The following is a 22,743-nucleotide window of genomic DNA, read 5'->3' on the forward strand; positions in this document are numbered from 1 at the left end:
AATGGGGAATGGGCTGCAAACAGGGAAACCCGGATGTGTAAACACAAAGAGGGGAATTCAGGCAGCCAGCGAGTGACCTTAACGCGACACCGTAGATACACGCCTGAAATGACTTTATTTGCCGCCTCGTATCGACATTTATGACGTTTTGTGCGCTTAAAATCCACAACTGAAGGAATAGGAAGCGTTGAGGAGAGATACGCGTTCACCACGTTGGTTTTTTGTCCCGCTGCCAGCAAATACTACACTTGCACTTTCTGTGGTCGGAGTTGGTAATTTGTGGTCTACTTTTCGGTTCTTATCATCTAGTACATGGGTTTTAATACAATTTTCGGACCGTTCCTGCTAATTCTATAGCTTTTGCATTAAAATTAAAACATATTGCAGAGCAAATTTTGAAAAATAACAGGTAATCGAAATTTTAAGTGGCTGTAACAGCCTTACTTAAAGACAAAGCAACCCCAGGAGACAGGCTACTCGCACATCATGTATTTGATTTTTTAGAGCATATTTACCTATTTAAATACCACCTTCGTTAGTTCTTGTAACATTTTTTCAAATGTAGTAGCTTTTTTAGAGGTAAATACGTCCTTCAACGCCACTTACTGCGAGATAATTTTGTAAGAATTTCCATCTCAATGATCTTTTGTGCATAAGTGTTAGTGCTAAAAATAGCTGACCTAATTTGGAATAACAGGACACAATAAATGCTATTTCAAATGTATTCTTTCCCATTATTTATTTCACAACAAAGAGTGTTAAACATAAAATACCAGACATTTAAAATCACAAAATATCCATAGCCTCTAATGAATCACTTGGTTAAGTTAAGGGCATTTTAGTCACCTAAATGGTCACATTGTTTTTTCTTCAGTCTGCAGAGGGCCAACTTTTTACAAATTGCAGAACACTAACAAATTAACAGAATTATGTTTAATTTTATATAAGAAGACATATGTCTTTCATCAGAGTTAAGTAAACAAATATTTAAAGGTGCATCTTAATATATTAGAATTTTTTGGAAAGGCTGATTATTTCAGTAGTTAAACTCAAAAGTGAAACTCATACAGATTCATTACAGAGTGCATAAATCTGAAGTCTTTCTTTTAATTTTGATGATTATGACTTACACAGTCTTCTGGTAGATCCTTGAAAAGTCTTAAATTGCACATTTGAAATTTAAGTCCATAAAAAGTCAGATTTTTACCAGTGAGCAGACTTAAATTTTGAGGGCATTTTGACTAAGTCCTGTAACCATCTAGTCTTTGTTTTCTTGCAACCTCATACAGTCTTCCTCCAAAAAATATTGCACAAATATTCTCCATAATTCAGGGATTTCAATGTTGCATGTTCTAAATTTCTTGGAGGAGGACCCCAAGACCCCTCTCTGATTTTATCTGACTCACTGTGATGTAATAGAGTCTGTACTCTTGTGAAACACTAGTCAAGTGCTCTAACATATGGGCTACCAGGTTGCCAACTTAAGAAGTCTGGCAGCCCTCCCTTACTTCAGCAGGCCTTCCCTGACAAAAAGCGTGGTTCTGCTTTTTGCTAGTTTAACTACTAAGAATCAGTTCAGCACATCTGCAAAATGTTTCATGATAAATATCACCATACAAGGTATTAATAAAAAATAGGCATTAAATGTGCCAGAAATCATCATACTTATGCTCCAAAAATAATTGGCCCTGTACCAACTGAGTTTTCATGAATAATTAAACCAGAAAATGCAGCCCAGACTTGATGTACTTAGAAATCTCATGCCTTTCATTATTACTGTTAACCTTGCACAAAGCGGTGCTTACTGTGAAAAAGTGGTGTTTATTTTCCTTAGTTCAGGAAAAAATGTGTTTTGAAGCATGTAGGAACCCTGTCACAGTTAATGAAACTCCCCAAATGCACTATCCCTAAAAAATAGAATATTACACTAGACTTATAAAAAGAATTTTTAATACAGCAATGATGGCCTTCTGAAAGGTATGTTCATTTACATGCCCTCAATACTTAGTTGGGGCTCTTTTTGCAAGCATTACTGTGTCAATACTGTGTGGCATGGGGGCGATCAGCCTGTGGCACTGCTGGAAGCCAAGGATGCTTCAATAGCAGCCTTCAGCTTGCCCGTGTTTTTGGTTCTGGTGTCTCATCTTCTTCATGGCAACACCCCTGAGATTGTCTATGGGTTCAGGTCAGGCGAGTTTGCTGGCCAGTCAAGCACAGGAATACCACAGTATATTAACCACGCCCCTTTTCAGCATTAAATGATGCATTAAAAGATTTTTGCTTCAACAAATTCAGACAATTGTAGCTTTTATTTCTTGCAAAGCCTCACACATGTACAAATAATCAAAGATAACTACAGAGGTGGCTCAATTTTCTTGTTTTAATGGCTAAAACTGTCATGTTTTATTCATGTCAACAATTTAGTAATATTTTAAATCAACTTGCAGGCTGTATTGAGAGAGGAAGAGGGCCAAGTTGCACCTGGGCTGCAAAGTGCGCACCACTGACTTGGTATTATTTTCTCCAAACAGGAACTGTATGACAATAATCTTTCCAAACATAATACACTTTAATGTGTTTATGTTGATACATGCCAAATAACCCTTGACATTTTATGTTTTATTTTTTTAAAAAGGGTTTTGTGTTTGCTTTTCTTCTTGTCAACGCCTCCACCCAGCATTTACATTAAGACGTCTTTCCTTCCACAAAGTTAAAGTTCAAGCAGTTTTTCTTGCACTCATTTGGCGTGCTCCTCTTTTGTTTTCTCCTCACTTAAGAAGAAAAGCTTACCTCCATTCAAGCAAGTGATCAAGGTTTGTTTATCAAATAAAATGCCTATGAAATGTTTAGATGTCTAGAACAATGAAACAGCTTGTCTTAAATGCACTTTGTAGCATTAGAGACAGACTTTCTTTCAAAACTGAGGCCCTTTGTGTGGAAAAATAAATCCCATCCTTATTGAAAATCAACAGTGACATTGTTAAAGTGCCATTAAGCCTTATTGCTCACAGGTTCCTCTTTCTCTCTTTTGTCTTAGACATCCAGACTAATGGCATGTTGGTGACACCCGGCCAATTCAAGCAGCAAATGGGCCAGGAATAAGGTTAGCTACAGGTAATCGTCCTTAAACTAGTGCCGTTGAGTGTAACCCAAGACAAAGCATTTCCTCATTAAGCTGTCCTTAATATTGACCTCTGCAACTCGATAGAGGCTGTGAGCGAAACCCGGTAAAGATAGATGATCTGTTGTCATGACAGTTAGAAGAGAAAGCACACTGGCACTCATTAAAGGTCTGAGAGAGACACAATCGTGGTGTGACCTTAGAAGAATGAGAGCAGGTGGGGGAATGATGCAGTGCTGCATAAAAAAAGAAAAAGTATGAGCTAATAGTGGTTTAAAAGGCAGTCAATTATACACCATATGTCACTCATTACTCCTAAACACATAAAAAATACAATTATGCAGAATGTTATCCCTGAAAATAAAATATCAAACCTGAGAGGACAACATTGGCATACAAAACACAAGATAAGTGGTTCTGTTTCAGTCATTACAGTCATTTAGAAATCTTTTTCTCCCTGTGAAATATTCATAAAGTTGATTAGTGTAGATTATTGGTTAGTAACTTGGGGTACAGGACGTCCTAAGAGGGGGGCTTTTTCCACTCTGTGGGTCTCATAATAAGATTTGCTCATATTATCTAAAACTTATAAAATCCCTCATTAAATACAAAGTGCTTCTGGTTAGAACATGCACAGACCTATTTTCTTATGCTTTAATAAAACAATTAAAATAGATGTGGATTTCTGACAGATAAGTATCACTGTTTTTGGTTTGGATTATGTGGGGGCTCAGCATCTCAGAGATACAGGTAGGGGGGGTTTCAAATATAAAAAGGTTGGGAACCACTGGTGTAGGTTATTGAAACCAGTATTATAAAGAACGTTACAGATAAGATACACATCATTGTAGGAATAGTATAGAAAGACACATGGAATTAAAGGGTAATAACTTATAATAATGTTTAACTTTAAATACATATATGAAATGAGAATAACATAGCCAAGGTAAAACATAGCACCAATCTCATAACACTTTACAAAAAGAGCAGGTCCAGACAGTCTCTTTCTAGTATCATAAAGAGAAACCCAAAATTATTCCACCAATGTGGGACTGAGTTACAAGAAAAACTTTTTTCTTTAAAGGGGACATATTTTGCCCTTTAAGACAAGTTTATATTGTTCTCAGAAATCCCCAAAACATGCCTGTGAAGTTTGTTGCTGAAAAAGACACTCTAGTATTGGACATTTGCATGTCCAAAAAAAACCCTCTGTTTCAGCCCTGCTCAGAACCATCTGTTTCTGTGTCTGTGGCTTTAAATGGTTATTAGCTGTCTGACTCCGCCCCTCCCAGGAAATTGATGTGGCTTTATGGATGTGGTTTAAGGAGGGCGGAACTTTCTTCCAAGAGAGCCAACCAAACCTGGGCATCGTGAGGGGAAAATCTGAGAACAGCTTGTGCTAGCACACATTTTCTGAAAGGTGGAGAAAGGGGGCGGGGATTTTTATGGTACTTTAGGGGATTATGGACAGGCCAGTGGTACATATTTTTGTTAGAAAAACCTGAAAAAGTGATTTTTGCATACTATGTCCCCTTTGAATGTACATCATACACATCCCACCACCAGGGGGCACTTAACCAAAACAATAACAACAGATAACAAGTTGGGGGTGCTACTCTGCTCCAACTTCTCAATCGAAGTTGAGGACTCTGTTCAACAAAAAGCTGAACTCCATATGGTGTAATTACTAAAAACATATTTTTTGTTTCCCTGGTGAAATTCACATAATGAGGGAGAAAAGCTGTTAAAAATGGCCTTCCTGGTTAAAGCTGCAAGCCATTTGCTTCTGTTTATTTGCATTCACAATCTGGGATAGTTTGTAGCATGAAGCAGGAAGGTCACTTTAAACAGCTTTTCTTCATTAGGTAAATTCATCCATGAAACAAAAACAGTGATTTACTGTTTACACCATATTAGAGTGCCGTTTTTAGTGAACAGAGTTCTCTTTTAAAACAAGTAGAAAACAACAGAGGTGGGTAGAGCTGAGCATGTTTGGTCTCTACTTGACCTGGAAATGTCTAGTGGGACCACAATGTTAGTGAGGACAGAGGTGGGTAGGGTAGAGTTCCAGGTTCAGGGGGTTGCATAGGTGACAAAAAAACACAGCTGATAGCAGAGAATAATTTTAGTACATCACAAGTAAGCAGCAAAAATTTGAATAAAATACAGCAACAGAATAGCAGCTCACGACGGTAGTTCGAACCTTTCGTATGTAGCGGTATTTGTCTTTACATCCTGCATTCTCAAGGCAATTATAGACATATTGTGTCTGTTATGACAAGAAACAGACCCTTTCTACATTAAAAATAAAGAGTTCCATTGGATATATTCAAGGCCGTGCGTTAAGTAAATGTTGATTTTCCAGTGCAAAAATTCGACGAGACCTTTAACAGGTCAAAACTTTGGTCAGACCCAAACTCATTGGAAGACAGATGACCATCTGCCCTCTGGGCCAGCTGAAGAGTGGGAGAAGAAAGAGGTAACAAAGATGACTGTACAGGAAGATGAATTAAAATATATATATTTTTAAATTTGATATTGTTAAAGCTTTGTTGATGAACGCAGCTCCTGCTGCACTGTGCGCACCACATTAGCAGAGCAGAGAAGGAACAGCAAGGGAAGATGTAGTAAACACTAATGCCAGACTCATTGAACTTTGTTTAATCATTAGCATCAGCTTCAAATTAGCACAAGAATTTCCTCTGCTGTAGACTGTACCAACCTAAGGGTTTACTGTGCCATGAGTAAGATAAATGAGTGTTTCAGTTACTTGAGGAGGTGGGACATTAAAACTACTGTCTACTGTTCAACTCTGGCGCCAAATGACATCAATAGCACAATAGGACAGCATTCAGGGCATACACTGGCTTCACATCTGTACGGTTGGGGGAGGTGTAAACTTGTTGTCCATCTTTATATTCAGTCAGTGAGACAAACATGCTGACTAAGAGACAGACAGGAAGATGTTAATAACAATGCAAAAAAACAGCAGAATGATGTCTAATAGAAACAATGATAGTGATAATATAACAGTGAGTAATGTTAATTTAAGCAGTTTAATCAGCAGCTGGTCAGCCAGAACAAATGCAATGAGGAAAAAAGGAATAAATCCACACATTTTCATGTGTTTGCTCCATTGTTGTAGAAAGTCTCCATTGAAATAACTCAGAAAACCCTGAGGTGAGAGTCACGACTTCACAGTAAAATAGATAAATGACACTAGGTGGTAGCAGAGCTCCCTGGGGCAGGTGGAGCTACTGTTTCAACCTGTGCAATATCTCTCTTTCACTCTTGATTTATTCACTGCATATGCAGGGAGGACACACAGATCTATTGTTCAGTGCTGGCTGCCAAACATGCTCTTACATGTGGTAATGCGTCTGCTGCTTCCTTGTGTCTTTGTTGACTTCAATAAAAGCATTTTATCTGTCAATCAGTCTATCTGGTAATACGTGTTTCACAGCATCCAGACCATCTCCTGTAACTTGGTAATGGGTCTTTTAGTATAAAGGAAGGCATAACACTTTAAGGTTTATTATTTATGGCACATAATAGAAAGCAATTACCTGAGTCATAGCTTGCAGCAATTCTTACAATAAAAAATGATGCTTAAGATGAGAGTTCACACGGAGTAAGAGCAAAAGGAGAGAAACAAATGGAAATAAGTTTGAAGATATTGTAGGTTCACTACTTTATTTCAGCCATTGAATAATTCAGTACAAAAATAAAACAACAAGCAATGTCAAACATTTTCTTCATCTTTTATTATTTTACAGACCCACAGAGCGAGTGACAGTGAGATGTGAGTGAGGTTACTTGACAGTACGGTGTGTTTTCCCTCGCTGGATGATCTCATCCCTGCAGTAACGTTGCCACGGACTGAGGACTGCTTTAGAAATAGTTTGCCACTCTGCGGACTGACTGGATGGTGGGGTTCTCCGCCTGCCACTCAGTGAAGGCGCTGAAGTTTCCTCTCTCCACGATGTACATACGCCCACGGTAGTTTGGCTCCTCGTGCAGCACCCAGCTGTTTGAGACAATAAATGAGTCATATTTTAAAAAGAAAATACAAGGAAACATGACAAATGCAGCACCTAGTATAATCTATAAGGTGGAGGGTAAAGGTTATATGATAAGACACATAAGCCTTAATTCTACAGGAAACTCAGCCAACAAATAATCTAGCAGATTAAAAGTACAACATGTAGAATTTTCACACCAGCATATCTGTTAAAAATGACTTCTCTATGTCAAACATTTTTGTCAAGAACTAACATTATTAATGACATTTCAAATGGTATTCAAAACAAGAGAAATTTTGGATCTACTTGGATCGCTACTGCTTTTCTCTCTGACTGTGTGAAATCACTTTTAAAAAACAATGCTTTACAATGTGGTAAAGATACCATATGAGTGCAGTGTTCAGCAGCACATCACTACTCATTTTCTTTTGTTATTTTTATGATTAACAGCCCCCTGGTGGTGGGTTGTAATGTTGTATATTAGTACTACATATTAAAGAGAAATATAGTACACAACAGTAGTTAGGTATGCTAATTCAAGATAAAGTCTATTAATTGCAAATAAATAATGATTGGATTGCGTTGTTCGAGGAATGTTAACTGTGGTATTTAGGAAATATTGTATTATATCATACGATATCGTATTGCCAATCAGAGCAACAAAACACGTGACGTAACCGCTACCGAGCTGCGCCCCTACCAAAGGAGTAAACGCCATAGAGAACTGAATAACGTGAACCATGGCGGCTGTAGACATGTCAGTACACGACTTTTGTCGTTTTTGAAAAGAAAACAACTCACTGCTGTTCTTTGTTCTTCTTTTAACGAAGAAATGTCATCAAGTTCTGATAAAACTGGCGCTTTAGCAGCATCCACGCTAATCTCTTCCGCCATAATTGCACCAGCTTCTTGTTGCTGCTTGCTTACGTCACGACTCTGCCACACCTGAAAGTACTGCCCCTAATCACTGATTGGTCCTGTCACTTTCTAACCGGGCCCAAACAGTTCAGACGAGAGCTTTGTAAGATGGATTTGCCAGTGACAAACACGGACATTCATAAATTATACTATGTTATGACCAACACCGAATTAGATAGATTAAACTAGGAATAAATGATTATGTAAAAATATTCAGTTGATATTATTTTGATTCATTTTGCAAAATGGGGTTTAATTGTTGTATCCAGTGTTAATTTTGTCGACTAAAACTATGTCTAAAAATGTTTGTCGACAGCCTTTTTTCCCACGACAAAAACTGAACTAAGACTAGATAGATCTGTGATGACTAAAACTTACAAGAAGTAAGTTTAGTTTTCGTCAAGGTGACCAAAACTAGACTAAAATGTAATTTAGTTTTCACCAGACATTAAAAATCCATGATATTCCTCCACTGTGGTCAAAATACAATGCATCTGTATCTCCTTTGCCTCGTAGCAGTAGAAAACAGGGACCCCAGATTTGGCAGGGTGCACAGAACACACTCATACGACTCGGTACCAGATTCAAGCAAGAGAAGAAATGCTTGGACTAAAACCCTAGATTAAAATGTGAGGTTTTTTATCAACTAAACTAGACTAAAATGTTTTGGAGTTTTCGTCAAGTAAAACTATAAATGGTAGAAATGTCTAAAATGTAACTAAAACTAAAAGACAAGTAATCAAGAGACTAAAATTAAAAATAGATGTCAAATTATCACTGGTTGTATCAAAGGGAATGATAATTTTCCTGCAACTATCATTTTGATTAAGATTTAGTTTTTTTCAAACTTTTCTAAAAATTTGAAACTTTAATGTTTGCTTGATGTGTCGAACGTAACATCTTTCCTGCAAAAATACGTGTGAAACTGATATTTTGACACACATTTCAGGTTAAACAAATACACACGCTTTAAGATATGCCTGGGTAAGATGTGACCAAAATTTTTACTTACAGAATTACTTTTTATTTTTTCCTTCTATTTATTTTATTTTCATTCAAGTGAAAGAAACATTTCTATCACATCAGGCTGTGTCTGAATACAGCTCTGTTCTTGTGTTTTTATGCACTTTTTCATGTGCTTTTGTCATATTGCCAAATTTAAAAGGGACACTTTGAATAAAAAGTGCATGTTTTTCATCAAATTGATCTGTATTGGTTCAAAATTTATCATTACCAGCTGCTTACTGGGCGCCGAACGTGTCTGGCCCAGCTATATTTCTTGATTTTAAAATTTTGTCTAGTTGAATTTGTAATTAAATAGCCCTGTCCTACATATTGCGTCTTACTGTATTGCATGGTATTGCACAGTAATTTACATACTGTACTGTACTGTATTACATCATATGGTATTGTAACCTATTACACTGTACCATTTTGTATCACTTTGTATTGTACAGAATTGTTTTGTGTCATATGGTATTGTACTGTACTGAAACGTACCGTCTCATATCATATCTTACCATTTTGTATAGCATGGTATTGTTTTGTACTGAATTGCATTGCATCATTTTATACAGTCACCATGCTACTCCCAGCACCTAATAATTAGTTGGTTATCATTGTATAGACCATATTCAATTATCTGTTATAAGGATATGGTATGTAAGGAAAGGTATGTCTATTCTCTGGTTATAAATAAGAAGGGCAAACACTCAAAAAAAGAACACTACAAGTGAAAAGTATAAAAATGTGTTTCATGGGACCATTCAGGCCTGTCAAAGTCTTCCTGTCAAGGCTGAAAATCTTAATCTAATTGATATGATATTTAATCAATTAACAAACAACCAACAAGTGTTAAGGGTGAATTAGCCCTTTAAAATTTAGGTAAGACTATTGTAAAAGTACAGTAACCTAGTGAATTAAACCCTAGCTTTTCACTGCTGCACAGATACGTACGCTCCATCTCCATAAACCTTGATGGAGTTGACGCAGTTCTTGGTGAGTCCTCGGGCCTGCAGGAAAGGACAGTCTTCACACAGCTCCACGCACTGGCCAGTGAAGTTGTCTCCCTCAAACAGCTCCATCCTGTAATGCTCTCCATGCTGGGGAGAATAATAATACAAACACTCTGTCTGAGTCATAGCAATAAAAGGAGCAAGGCCTCCAGCTCTGTGTGACGGGTGCTGTGCTGTGTGCATAAACACACCTATAGAAGTGTAAAGGTTAGAAGTGTGTGTGGAGGACGATCTCTATTGCCCACAGAAAGTGTCTCAAGTGCTCTAAATATGTTTTTTTTATCTTCCTGGTGATGCTGTCAATATGTGATGTGAAAAAACAGCAAGCTGCATCTGTGCCTCCAGGCTGCAACAATCATTATTCCTGCATCATGATAAACACAATTAGCATTATTCTGACTTTGATTTATCTGAATAACAGATGTGCACAAATGAGGCTGCACATATGCCAGGCTTTTTTTTTCTTTAACAACCAAATATTTGTCTGTCCCAGGGGTTTTTCACACTCACTCTCATGCAAACACACAGACTCCTACCATCCTGATTGGCCTGCAAGAGCCCATGTGATCATTATGGGCATTCCAGCGCTGGAATTCGGGGTACTCTCCGTGCTCCAGTATGTACTGCTGGCCCTTGAAGTCTGGATGGTCAAAGCAGATGAAGGCCCCGCTCTCCACGCGCACAGAGTTGACCCTATTCATGAAGCCGCGGTCCTGGAGGTTGTCGCATTCGCTGGTGATCTCCAGCTTCCTCCCAGTGAAACATTTTCCCTCATAGAGCACGATCTGAACAGAAAAACCTCATATTTTTTTTCTCCAGACAAAACAATAGTGCATATTTTGGATGATGAATACCTACACAAGTGTCATTATCCACTTTAGAGTAAAAACAGTAGTTGGAGCAACAGTTTTGGCTTTGTGACAGATATTTTCATTGTTTTTTTGTGGCTTTATCACACTCACCTTTCCTGAGTACTGAGACATTTTCCACTGTTTTTCTCTCCCAAACTAGTCACAACAGTATAGGAGTGGAAAAATTTGGACAGCCTGATATATATGCACGACGGAGAGAGCGGTGGTATCGCGAGGCTGAGGCCACAAAAGCTCAACAATAGGGGGTTTAAGCGTTTTGCAAACATGGACAGTTTCTCTTACATGTGCTGATACTGGAGTTTGGCTCTGGAGGGCGAAACAATACGAGGGAGATTTTGCTTTGATTGGGCTTTGGGAGGGATGTTGCACTGGGTCAGAGTTGTGGAGTAATTTTTTGGGCCCTTTCCAGATATGTGGAAAACAAACAGGGAGGGAAAGTTACAGCAGAGAAAACAAGAAATCCAAATAAATTAATAAGTGGGAAAATGTCACAGTGAGGTGTGGAGCTTCTCCAATCTCTTGTGACATTATTAAGCTGCTCTGTTGTCTCACCCTGACGTAGATTTATTGTGCTAGAAAGTTATGATTCTTCTGAATCCTTGTATTTTTAAGATCTAACCAACACATATTCTATTCATGTCACTTTCTAACCGGGCCCAAATGGTTCAGACGGGAGCTTTGCAAGATGGATTCGCCAGTGAGAAACACGGAAACGGGCATATCCATCTGCTTTGCAAGGTAAGTATTAGGCAGTTCTGTATGAAAAAAAAAAAAAGTCAGGAGGATCTGTTGATTTGTCCTGGAAATTTTTACTTTGTAAATGCAAGACTTTTTTTTTTTATCTAAAAAACTGAGTTTAGTTTCTTGTAGATTTAGGAGTTTATAATCTCAAACAAGTCCATTTTCTTCTGGAGCATTATTGGCTCCTCTTTCCTATTTTATTTTTTAGATTAGTCCTGATCCGCCGTCATAGTCTCTGGTATGGATGAAGGTCAGATTTAGACACAATATGGGACAAATGATGTCTGCACTGATTATAATGGTGCCCTGGTGTAGGTGAGAGATATGAACCATGAACATTTTACAGTATTCATTTACATAAAATCTTCAATACATATAAACAGTTAGTGCTTTAATTAATAAAGAAGGATTTTTATCTATTAGAAATACAATAACAAGATGAAAATGCAGGCCAATTCCAGCCACACGATGATCCAACCACTCAGAGGGCCTTTACTCTAAGTGTCAGGTATAAAAATGCCCACAGACTCAACACTAAAAGGCTGCCAATCTGAAGGTTAGGCAGGAAGAACAGGACACAAAACAGATCACAAAACCAGTTTTTCATGAATGGTTTGACTTAAGGTCCTCTAGCTTTCAACCCCTGAGAGAGCAGAGGAAAAGGCACCATTTTAAAAGGATTTATTGCACTCAAGTGGATTTTTTTAAAGATCAGAACAAGCATCAAGGTTTAGCAACCAGCAGTTCAAAGTCATTATTTAAAAATCACATGGACTCTGCTCCCTGTGCAAATAAAAGTAAGTCCATTTATTCATTAGCTGGCCCATATTGACACTCTCAAATGGATTCTTGACTTTTTTTTGGTGTAAAAGCATTAAAGGCTAGATTTTTCAGCCAGTATTAGAGCAATTTTCTGTTTGCAACTGAATTGAACACAAGTAACATATAATGGAGGTGATATTTCTCTGAACCAAAGAATATGTTTCGGCCTTTCATGCAGCTTTTTCAGTGTTTTTTGAAAAGCGAGTTCAAGTCAACATAAAAGAATGGAGAGCCGAGGGTAATACACCTGGTATTTATAAGCCACCTAAAGTAAATGCACTTTACTTTATGTGCACTTAAGGTGGGAGCCTGTCTGATATAAATCTTTATTGGAGTCATTGACAGATGTATTGGTATTTAGAATAAAGCCTCATATAAGCCACCTGATGTCAGTGGCTCATACAGTGTTAATTTCATGGACTAACTATGCTAAAACTCTGACTAAAGCTGTTCGTCAACAGCATTTTTTTCCATGACAAAAACAAGACTAAGACAAACAAAAATAGATATGTGATGACTAAAACTTTGTCATATATAATACAATCAGAGTGTGGTGGGGAATCCATAGGCATATGGGTCAGGGTGCCTGCACTTCATTTCTGACCCCTCTCACTCAAAATCCAGATTTTTTGCCAGGTCTCCATCAGTGGCATGATAATGGGGTACGACTGTTGGTAGACTTGTACCAGAATAGTGTTCTTATGATTTTTCAACAACTACAGTCAAAGTTTAACATCCCTAAAGAGCACTGCTATGGTTATCTCCAGGTCCAAAATTTTATCAAATCAAAAAGTTTGTCTCATCCAGACACAGCTTCATACAATGTTATAGAAATTTTTTCTAGACAGAAAAGGTATCACACATTTTATTTCTGCATTCTATTCATTGTTAAACTCTTTCAGCGCAGGTGATGTAACAGATATTGCACAAAAATGGGAGAAAGATCACCAGATTTCCCCCTAATGTAACAAATTTTAAAGCGAGGTTGGCACCTATTATCATTACCTCTGGCAATGAAAACTGATTCAAAGATTCTGGAGTACAATTTTAAGGTGAAACTTAAGAGAGAGCCAGGCCTCTACATTCTTGGCCTCTCCTCTAAGAGTGTAACTTTAACTCATTTAGAGTCTAAACTTTGTGACAAGTTACAACTACTGGCCAGAAAATGTGTTCTGATTAACTGGATAAAAGATAAGAGATACTCCACAGAGATGTGGTCACCTCTGTTTGTGTATCTGCTGGTGCTGAGGGGCAAAGTTCTATAAATGGCCAAACATATCTACTGCAAACTCATAAGTAGCTCTAATTTATATCTATTTTTTTTACCACTTAAACACTATTGTGTTAATAAACTTTGAGTTAATTAAACTTACCCTTAATTGTTAGATTACTTGGTGACAAATGATCTTTATCCAGTCAGTGTCATTACTGTGCAGAACTAAAATATCTATGTAAATGGTGGGTAATAACAAAAGTGAGTAGGTAAGGGCAGCTATGAGAGTTGTATCTATTAATGACATGAATGGCAGCATTTAATTACCTTACCATTTGAAATTGTAGTCAGTTATCGTTTTTTCATTTTCTTGAATGTAACACAAAAAGATGGCAAACTGTATGTATTCTCTGTTGATCTTTAAGAAATTCAATAAAAAAATTGTGTTTAAACAAAAGAATAAAGTCTCATAAATTCTCCTTAGGAGTGGACAAAGGGAGAGCAGCTCTTGCATAATGCAGGAATCTGAGCGTTAGGAGAGTGTAACCTGTAAACACAGTGTACCCAGGCAAGGTGGGCGAGGAGCTGAGCATATTGGCAGAGCAGTGATACGGCACTTAATGGGACGGTACCATGACAGGACACAGAATCAATAAGAGGGGAAGGCGATGAAGATGTCTCAGTCAGTGGCAGGTGCAGGCAGAGACACAAGGTAGGCCGAGGCACAGACATACACAAGACATTTGCTGCTCTTATTTGTGTATTTAACCTTCATTTTTTACCTTCTTAAATAAGAAATTAATGAAGTGTGCATGCATGCAGGATACCTGCTGTGAGTTTTAATAACAGTGATCTAAAATCCCTTTATAGAAATATGACTCACCAAAAAGCCTGGTGTAATGAAAATATTGGTAAAATATGATCAATCTGTGCTTTATCTGTCCTCTAGGCTGCAGTGTAACACACAGACAGAACAATGAAGTTGTTGATTTTGGCTCTCAGCGTGGCCCTGCTGTTTACAGCCGGTGAGTCTGTCACTGATTCTCCACTGAATCAACACAACCTCTGCTGCCGTTCAACAGGGACGTCTGCCGTCTCTTATAGTCTTTATTGTGCACAAAAACTGAGAAACACGGTCTCAGTAGACCCCTCATTAGGCATTCTCTCATTTTGAAGCATCACATGAAATCATTTATGAACTAAAGAAACAGACTTACCAGTATCACACCGTGTGACTTCGCTTACACTTAAATCTCTGTATGGGTAAACTGTCCCTCTGTCAAGCTCCGCCCTCACTGGTCACTGATACTAGTTAGGCTTGACTTTGAGACCAATCTTAGGCCTGATTAGCTAACCTCCATCCTCAGTTATAGAAGGGGTTGACCCAGTCACAAGTGTTTATTCCAATGCTTTCAATAAAGGCAGAGCCTCCCTGCCTCGAAAGTTTTATTTATCAAACATGTTTGATAGAAATGATTCCAGGTCAGACTGTCTGGTAGCACCCCTAACCAGATGTATGCTTCCACTGGTTATAAAAACACCCTGCCAAACTCAGCAGGGATTTTCACCCTCATTATATTTCTTGTTTGTTTTTTGCTGCAAAATAAAATGCATGCCAGGACATCCAGTTTACATCAATCATCTTCCATTTTTTCTCTGAAGTCACATTTGATCATGAGTTTTGGTGAGATCTCATGTTTGTGTAATCTCTACCGTGAAATCTTTACCAAAAGCAGCTAGTGTGTGATGTCACCGTCTGACCAACTCAACTGGTGTGTGTGTTTAAAGGGCTGTAATGTTAAAAATCAGTGGAAACCAGGGGTAGAGCCACAGGTGTTCAATATTCGGGGTTCAGCCCAAACTCAGGAGGACATGATGACATGCTCTCCTGGATATTTATAGTTTCAGGTTATATGCACTACTTCCAAACCATTTGAAACACCCATTTAGATGGGCACTGGTGTAGCGTAGCTAGTAGAGAAGGCACCTAAAGTGAGAGGGACCTGGATGCAGCGGAGGATCTCCACTTCATGCTGGAAGTCGGACAAGCACTGCTATATCTAGTCTTCCAATGCAGGTAATCACTTGAACTTAAAGCCTTCTTTGTTGTTTTCTCCGTGTGTCGCCGACATATTAATACAGGCGAGTCCGCCACATAAGGAAAACAAGTAGACGAAAAATACGTGAGTTTCAGACTGGGGGCCAATCAGAGAGCCGATGGTGGGCGAATAATATGATGTGAGGTGTCAAAAGTGTCACAACAATTGTGCACTTAAGCATCCTTACTACTCCAGTGTCATTTTTGTGTGTGATGTTGAGAGTCAGACTGTAAACAACAGCATCCACAAAAGATGAAGTCTTTGTCGGGAGTCTTTTGTGCTACATCCAAGGCACCCATTTGCTACCAGTCAGATTGCTTGGTCTGAACAAATGGTTGTATAAGGAAATATGATGACTAAACTTTTTTTTGATGGTGCTGGTTTGTAGGGGAAGCCCTGAACTGTCTCCGCTGTGACCCCAAAAATCCTTGGGAAGCATGCGAGCAGACTGTGGAGACGTGTCCACCAGGGAAAGACGCCTGTGCAGCTGTCGTGTTCATCAGCGAGCCAAGTGAGTTTCACAACACACTCACACTATCATGTCAAGAACACAAAATTAAGACTTTTTTTTTGGTAAAATAATAAATAAATTAATAGTTGATTAAAAATGTGTCACCTTTGATTTGAATCCTAGTCATGGTCACTGTAGAATCATAGAGATCATAGAGCTTTAAACTTCTGCTGCATTCATTTGTTTAAAAGTTAGGCTGAATAAACAGACAAAGTTCAGTAAATCTTCTCTCACCTTTACTTTTTTTGTTCTACTTCTCTAGACATCCAGTACCAGGAATGCATGAAGATGACTGACTGTGAAATGCTGAAATCAAACACCTTCATGGACATAAATTGCTGCACTACAGATATGTGCAACCATTACAACCCAATCGGCAAATAAGCGTTCACATCAAACATTTCTGCAAATCTCAGAAACGTTACATATGTATGTTTGTGAGACAAAATTTCGTATCATGGCTACATTTCAAGAAACGTGCATATGCATGTTTCAGATTCACCTAATCACTGCACTGTAAGCTTTTTTCAATGAGGAATAATGTGAATGGGCTTTAATAACGTGTTTTTTGGCCATAAATTTATTGAAATAAACCATTGGGCAGTGTATTTCTACCATTTTCACAATAAATCTTAATGTCTGTTTGGGCCTCTTTTAGTACATTGCTTGTGTTTGCATTGCCAATGCAGTGCAAAGATACATATATATTATAGATTACATTCAATAACCTTAAAGCTAATACTGAAAAACTAAATTACTTAATAATACTTTAGATAAAACTATCATTATAGCACAGTATACTACTAGTATACTGCTATACCAGTATTAGTACTAGTATACTGCTACTTGTATAGTGTAAATAGTAATACTAAATACTTAACTAAATCAACCCAGATACAGCTACATACTGATACTGATACTGTATTGGTTTAAGTTAAGAATTAATTGTTTTACGGCTTTCAATCATTATCTACAATAGTCTTAGAAATAAGCATTTATATCCTCCATTGCCCCGAGGTTATGATGAATGGACTAGTTATGATATGCTTTTATTAATACTTTAGAAATCTTAAGAGTTTGGTTTCCACTGAAAGTTGAATAACCATAAATATACAGATAAATGCACATCAATTTCCACAGTGGCCTCGTTGCCACAACAACGTACAGCTGCACTGGACTGACGGCTGCCCTGACGCAGTGTTCGGCTGGTTTTTTAAATAATCCTTTCCACGATGTTTACAGAGCCTGTTGTTTTCTAATTACTGACTGAATTAGTGACAGTTCATATCCTGTGATCGCTAATCACAGAAGCTCAATAACCAATGAGAAAATAAACCAGGAAACATTTCAGGTCAGACATAATTGGATGATACACAGCACATAACATAGACCCGATTATCTTCAAAACATACAACTTGTAAGACCCACTTATTTTATCAAGAGACATTTATACAATCATGAGAATTATTTTAATTCATACATTTACTTCAAAACCAACAAAATCACTTCAAATCAATTGTTATCTCTAGACTTATTTTCCAGAGAAATTGCCTTTACTCGCACTTTTGAGCTTCCCGTTCAACAGTAAATACAGTAATCAACACTTCCCATGAGTCTCAGCGACTATTACTATGACGAAGACAAGGTCCACTTCTCCGTCAACCTTCACCAGTAAGTAGCCTATCATGGTTGTTAGGATTCTGCATGCTATTTTGAATGTTTTAATGAATGCTTTTCTATGCCTCTACTAGTATGGTTTAAGTACCAGGGCAGTAGAAAAAAGTCCAGCTAATGAGTTCGCCATTCCCCACAAATGTAAAGGATGTACTAAATTAAGTCATGCTATAACTGCAACACTCAAGGCATAAAATAAATATATGAATAATCTGAAATTGTTAAAAGTAGAAAACTGTTTAATAAAGTACTAACATGGCTGTGGACCTACACTCTATAATGAGGGTCAACTAATTTCCCAATTTTCAAGCTCAATCAATACATTAGTTATCAGTTATGGCTCTGACTCCTGTTTCACTGGAATATTAACCTTCATGTGAAGACAGATAATCTAAATTTAATCTAATTAGCTTTTCTTCCTGTTTTTACCTGTAGTGACACTGCAATCACAGATTTTTTTTTGCTGTTGTTGTTGATTTTATGTTTGATTTTAAATGTATGTTTTGTCTATTTTATGTACGATTCATTTCAGAGAAAGTTCTTTCTTAGGGAAATATTTTGAAGTTGTTTATGCTTGAGACTTTTAGGTATAGAAAATGCTTTTTTGTCTTGCCAGATGTCTAGTTATGGGATGTCCTCTGTCACAAAGGAGCCACTGACTTCCCTGATAGTGTGGACAGTCAAAGGAGTTAATAAGATTTTGATAATTTAACAGTCCTTAGAAATGAGCCAGTAATACAGTTGCAGTTATCCAAAGCTTGATTCAAAAGACGCAACAGAAAACTGTTAAAGTTCTTTATAGAGCCTGAGCCTAGTCCAGTTTTCTCTTTTTGATCAAGCTTTGAATTACCATCATCTGGATAATTGAGATCCTACACAGACATAGTCACAACATTTCTGTTTTTTTCTCTATTTCATATCATCTGGTTCTGTGGAGAGTGGAAATAACATATTAATCAATTTATATAAAAGGCTGACATGTCAGTCTCTTCATAACTCTGGGCTACCACAAACACCCAGAGCAGACTGTCATAACTATGATGGACTTTAGCAATGTTTTTGCATCTTTGTCCTGCTCTACAATCAGTTGAGTAGTAGTTTGTAAAGCAGGCCAATCAATGAGCTTGTACTGATTCTGTCTTCCAGGTAGGCTCGGCTTCCCTTCCTTTCAGATCGCAGCCACCATCATCTCACCAAAACAGGTGGGTCTAAGATGATGACTGGCACACTGATACTGATAGGCTGTTTCATTTTCCTGACAAAACGGTAGCACACATTCACAGAAATATTGAAGCTTCACTTTCACAGCTCTTTTCTCCATTCTGTCTGTTTCATATTGCTTAGCGCTGCATCACACACTCTTTTGGATTGGCTGCTGCATTGTCCATCACCATTGGTCCAACAATGTTGGAGCTATGCTCATACCTGGCAGTGCAAGGCTAGCCCTACAACTGTTTTTTCAGTTTCATAATGTAAATGAGTCCAGCCATGTTAGGCCAGTTTATTAATAAACTTCATGTCTATCATTTCTGTGAATTGTAAATCTTTATAACACTACTGTGTTCCTATTTATCCAACAGTGCAATGGAAGTGTCAATACTATTTTTTTGCTTTCATGCAACAATGATGTTGCCTCACTTACATGACAGAGGGGGAATTTAGGGTACCCCTGCTAAGTTGTCATTATTATGTTCCTAAATGAGTTTTCAGCCTTATTATACAGGCCTTTTGACCGTTTCACACATTATCACCTGCTCTAAGATGTTTATCTTCACAGATGGTGAATGTTCGTGCTGTAAGAAGTGGCTAAACTTTAGACTGTGAAACAGAAATTTACAAATTGAGGTCACATGGTCCGGTGGAATGTTTTTTCAGACACACGACTTCACTGCATGTCTTAAAACATCCTGAAAACATGTAAAAGTTCAAAAATGTTCTGAAACATGTTACAGTTCCTGTATTTTCGAGCTAAATTCTCCTTACTGTTTACTGTTGTGTTTCCAAGCCCAGACACTCTGACACATTGAAAGTCTTCTACAGAGTTTTCAGAGTCCATTGTTGTTATAACATGAGGGATCTTCTCTTGGGTGTAAGAGTTAGAGCTACAGTTAAAGTTTGTACATCATCACAGCATATAATTTTGTTTTAATATCTTCTTTTTATAAGGTTTTATTATTATTGCCATGCGATGATGAGCCATAATTCACAGGCTTGATTTTAAATGAACTTTTGACAGTCATCAGAATGTTCTAGTCAGTAGAAATAGGACAGTCTGCATGTCTTAAATGACTTGATATGTACTCTGCATTTCATGATGTGATATAAACATGATGAGATGCAATAAAATGTGAAACTTAAGTTTAACTGTGCAGAATGTTCTTTTAATTTCAGAGAAATGTCCAGAAATACATTATATGCTATCAAAAGACTACAAAATTACACTGCTCCTGAAAAGATTAGGGAATTAGTCAGAGATGGAAAATAATAACCTTGCAAAGCAGATGGATACGCCCGTTTCCTTGTTTTTCATTGGCGAATCCATTTTGCAAAGCTCCCATCTGAACTATTTGGTCCCGGTTAGAAAGTGCCAGGACCAATCAACGACGAGGGGCAGTACTTTCAGGCATGGCAGAGTCGTGACGTAAACAAGCAGCAGCAAGAAGCCGGTGCAATTATGGCGGAAGAGCTTAGCGTGGATGCTGCTAGAGCGCCAGTTTTATCAGAACTTGGCAACAATTCTTCGTTAAAAGAAGAACAAAGAACAGCAGTGCGTTGTTTTCTTTTCCAAAATGACAAAAGTCAAGTACTTACATGTCTATAGCCACCATGTTTCGCGTTATTCCTCGATAGCTGCGCATGCGCAGCTCGATATCTGCTACGTCATGTATTTTGTTGCTCTTACTGGCCCGTAGAGATGTCAGTTAGTCAGATAGTCAGTTATCGTTTTTCATTTTCTTGAATGTAACACAAAATATGCCAAACTGTATGTTTTTCTCTGTTGATCTTTAAGAAATTCAATAAAAATTGTGTTGAAAAAAAGAATAAAGTCTCATAAATTCTCCTCAGGAGTGGACAAAGGGAGAGTAGATCTTGCATAATGCAGGAATCTGAGCGTTAGGAGAGTGTAACCTGTAAACACAGTGTACCCAGACGGGGTGGGCGAGGAACTGAGCATATTGGCACAGCAGTGATACGGTACTTAATAGGATGGTACCATGACCGGTATAAAGTATAAACAGAATAAAAAAGAAGGGAAGGCGATGAAGACGTCTCAATCAGTGGTAGGCACAGACACAGGGGAGGCCAAGGTACAGACAAGCACAAGACGTTTGCTGCTCTTATTACCTCCGCCAAGGAGGTTATGTGATCGGGTGGGTTTGTTTGTTAGTTTGTTAGCAACATAACTCAAAAAGTCATGGACGGATTTTCATGAAATTCAGGAAATATCAGAAGTGGCATAAGGAAGAACCAATTAGATTTTGGGACTGATCCGGATCACCGTCTGGATCCAGGATTTTTTTTAAGGATTCTGTGCTATTGGGAGATAGGGCTGTGCTGTTACCACTTTACACCAGGAGATGGCGGACATGTGTAACTTATCCAGAGTTTTGGAGTTTATAGAGTTTGAAAGAAGCACACCCAGTCGAGGAGATGAGTCGGAGCACAACAGAGAGAACGACAGCTAATTGTAGCGAGAATACTCACAATGCTGGGAGGTATAGAGGAATATTCACCCTCTGCCATGACTTTCATGTGTAGCGAAGCCAATGCTTTGCCTCACCATGTCTCCACCCCACCAGGGAGGGAGTTATCGAATTAGATTTTTGGAGTGATCTGGATCACCGTCTGGATCCAGGAATGTTTTTAAAGGATTCTTCACTATTGGGAGATGGTGGAGGTCTGCACTCTCTGAGTGCTTTTCTAGTTTGTGTATTTAACCTTCATTTTTTACCTTCTTAAATAAGAAATTAATGACTTTTTTTTTCTTTTAAAGGCCATTTTAACTGTAGAAGTGTGCATGCATGCAGGATACCTGCTGTGAGTTTTAATAACAGTGATCTAAAATCCCTTTATAGAAATATGACTCACCAAAAAGCCTGGTGTAATGAAAATATTGGTAAAATATGATCAATCTGTGCTTTATCTGTCCTCTAGGCTGCAGTGTAACACACAGACAGAACAATGAAGTTGTTGATTTTGGCTCTCAGCGTGGCCCTGCTGTTTACAGCCGGTGAGTCTGTCACTGATTCTCCACTGAATCAACACAACCTCTGCTGCTGTTCAACAGGGACGTCTGCCGTCTCTTATAGTCTTTATTGTGCACAAACACTGAGAAACATGGTCTCAGTCGACCCCTCATTAGGCATTCTCTTATTTTGAAGCATCACATGAAATCATTCATGTACTAAAGAAATAGACTTACCAGTATCACACTGTGTGACTTCACTTACACTTAAATCTCTGTATGGGTAAACTGTCCCTCTGTCAAGCCCTGCCCTCCCTGGTCACTGATACTAGTTAGGCTTGACTTTGAGACCAATCTTAGGCCTGATTAGCTAACCTCCATCCTCAGTTATAGAAGGGGTTGACCCAGTCACAAGTGATTCTTGTGTTTGTTTTATTCCAATGCTTTCAATAAAGGCAGAGCCTCCCTGCTTCAAAAGTTTTATTTATCAGACATGTTTGATAGAAATGATTCCAGGTCAGACTGTCTGGTAGCATCACCAACCAGATG

At 38.1% G+C, this 22,743-nt stretch overlaps 2 protein-coding genes across 3 annotated transcripts; one reads left to right on the forward strand and one right to left on the reverse strand.

The window, feature by feature from the left end:
* Positions 1 to 6,970: 6,970 nt before the first annotated feature.
* On the reverse strand, positions 6,971 to 16,205 carry crygn1 (crystallin, gamma N1). Of its 2 annotated transcripts, none has more exons than XM_041803940.1 (4): positions 14,942 to 16,205; positions 10,613 to 10,861; positions 10,018 to 10,163; positions 6,971 to 7,148 (listed from the first exon to the last, which is right to left on the reverse strand). In XM_041803940.1, the coding sequence occupies exons 2-4, from the start codon at positions 10,775 to 10,777 to the stop codon at positions 7,013 to 7,015; spliced, it is 447 nt and encodes a 148-aa protein (XP_041659874.1). In that variant the 5' UTR covers positions 10,778 to 10,861; positions 14,942 to 16,205; the 3' UTR covers positions 6,971 to 7,012. The 2 variants fall into 2 exon arrangements, with proteins under 2 accessions (XP_041659874.1, XP_041659873.1); XM_041803939.1 differs by lacking the exon at positions 14,942 to 16,205 and adding an exon at positions 11,039 to 11,174.
* Positions 14,283 to 16,976, forward strand: LOC121520478 (CD59 glycoprotein-like). The gene is made up of 4 exons (XM_041803941.1): positions 14,283 to 14,436; positions 14,674 to 14,749; positions 16,212 to 16,334; positions 16,597 to 16,976. Exons 2-4 carry the CDS (start codon positions 14,701 to 14,703, stop codon positions 16,716 to 16,718), a joined length of 294 nt encoding a protein of 97 aa, XP_041659875.1. The 5' UTR covers positions 14,283 to 14,436; positions 14,674 to 14,700; the 3' UTR covers positions 16,719 to 16,976.
* The last annotated feature ends 5,767 nt before the right edge of the window (positions 16,977 to 22,743 follow it).

The sequence above is a fragment of the Cheilinus undulatus genome, linkage group 13 (assembly GCF_018320785.1).
Source record: "Cheilinus undulatus linkage group 13, ASM1832078v1, whole genome shotgun sequence".
Lineage (NCBI taxonomy): Eukaryota > Metazoa > Chordata > Actinopteri > Labriformes > Labridae > Cheilinus > Cheilinus undulatus.

What these genes read in the sequence shown, in the direction of transcription:
- crygn1 (XM_041803939.1), bottom strand. Translation starts at nt 11,059, where the DNA reads ATGTCTCAGTACTCAGGAAAG. An exon ending in CTTGCAGGCCAATCAGGATG is followed by an intron (nt 10,164 to 10,612) that starts GTAGGAGTCTGT and finishes TATTCTCCCCAG; the next exon opens with CATGGAGAGCATTACAGGAT. An exon ending in AAGGTTTATGGAGATGGAGC is followed by an intron (nt 7,149 to 10,017) that starts GTACGTATCTGT and finishes TGTCTCAAACAG; the next exon opens with CTGGGTGCTGCACGAGGAGC.
- LOC121520478 (XM_041803941.1), top strand. Translation starts at nt 14,701, where the DNA reads ATGAAGTTGTTGATTTTGGCTCTCAGCGTGGCCCTGCTGTTTACAGCC. An exon ending in GGCCCTGCTGTTTACAGCCG is followed by an intron (nt 14,750 to 16,211) that starts GTGAGTCTGTCA and finishes GCTGGTTTGTAG; the next exon opens with GGGAAGCCCTGAACTGTCTC. An exon ending in CGTGTTCATCAGCGAGCCAA is followed by an intron (nt 16,335 to 16,596) that starts GTGAGTTTCACA and finishes CTACTTCTCTAG; the next exon opens with ACATCCAGTACCAGGAATGC.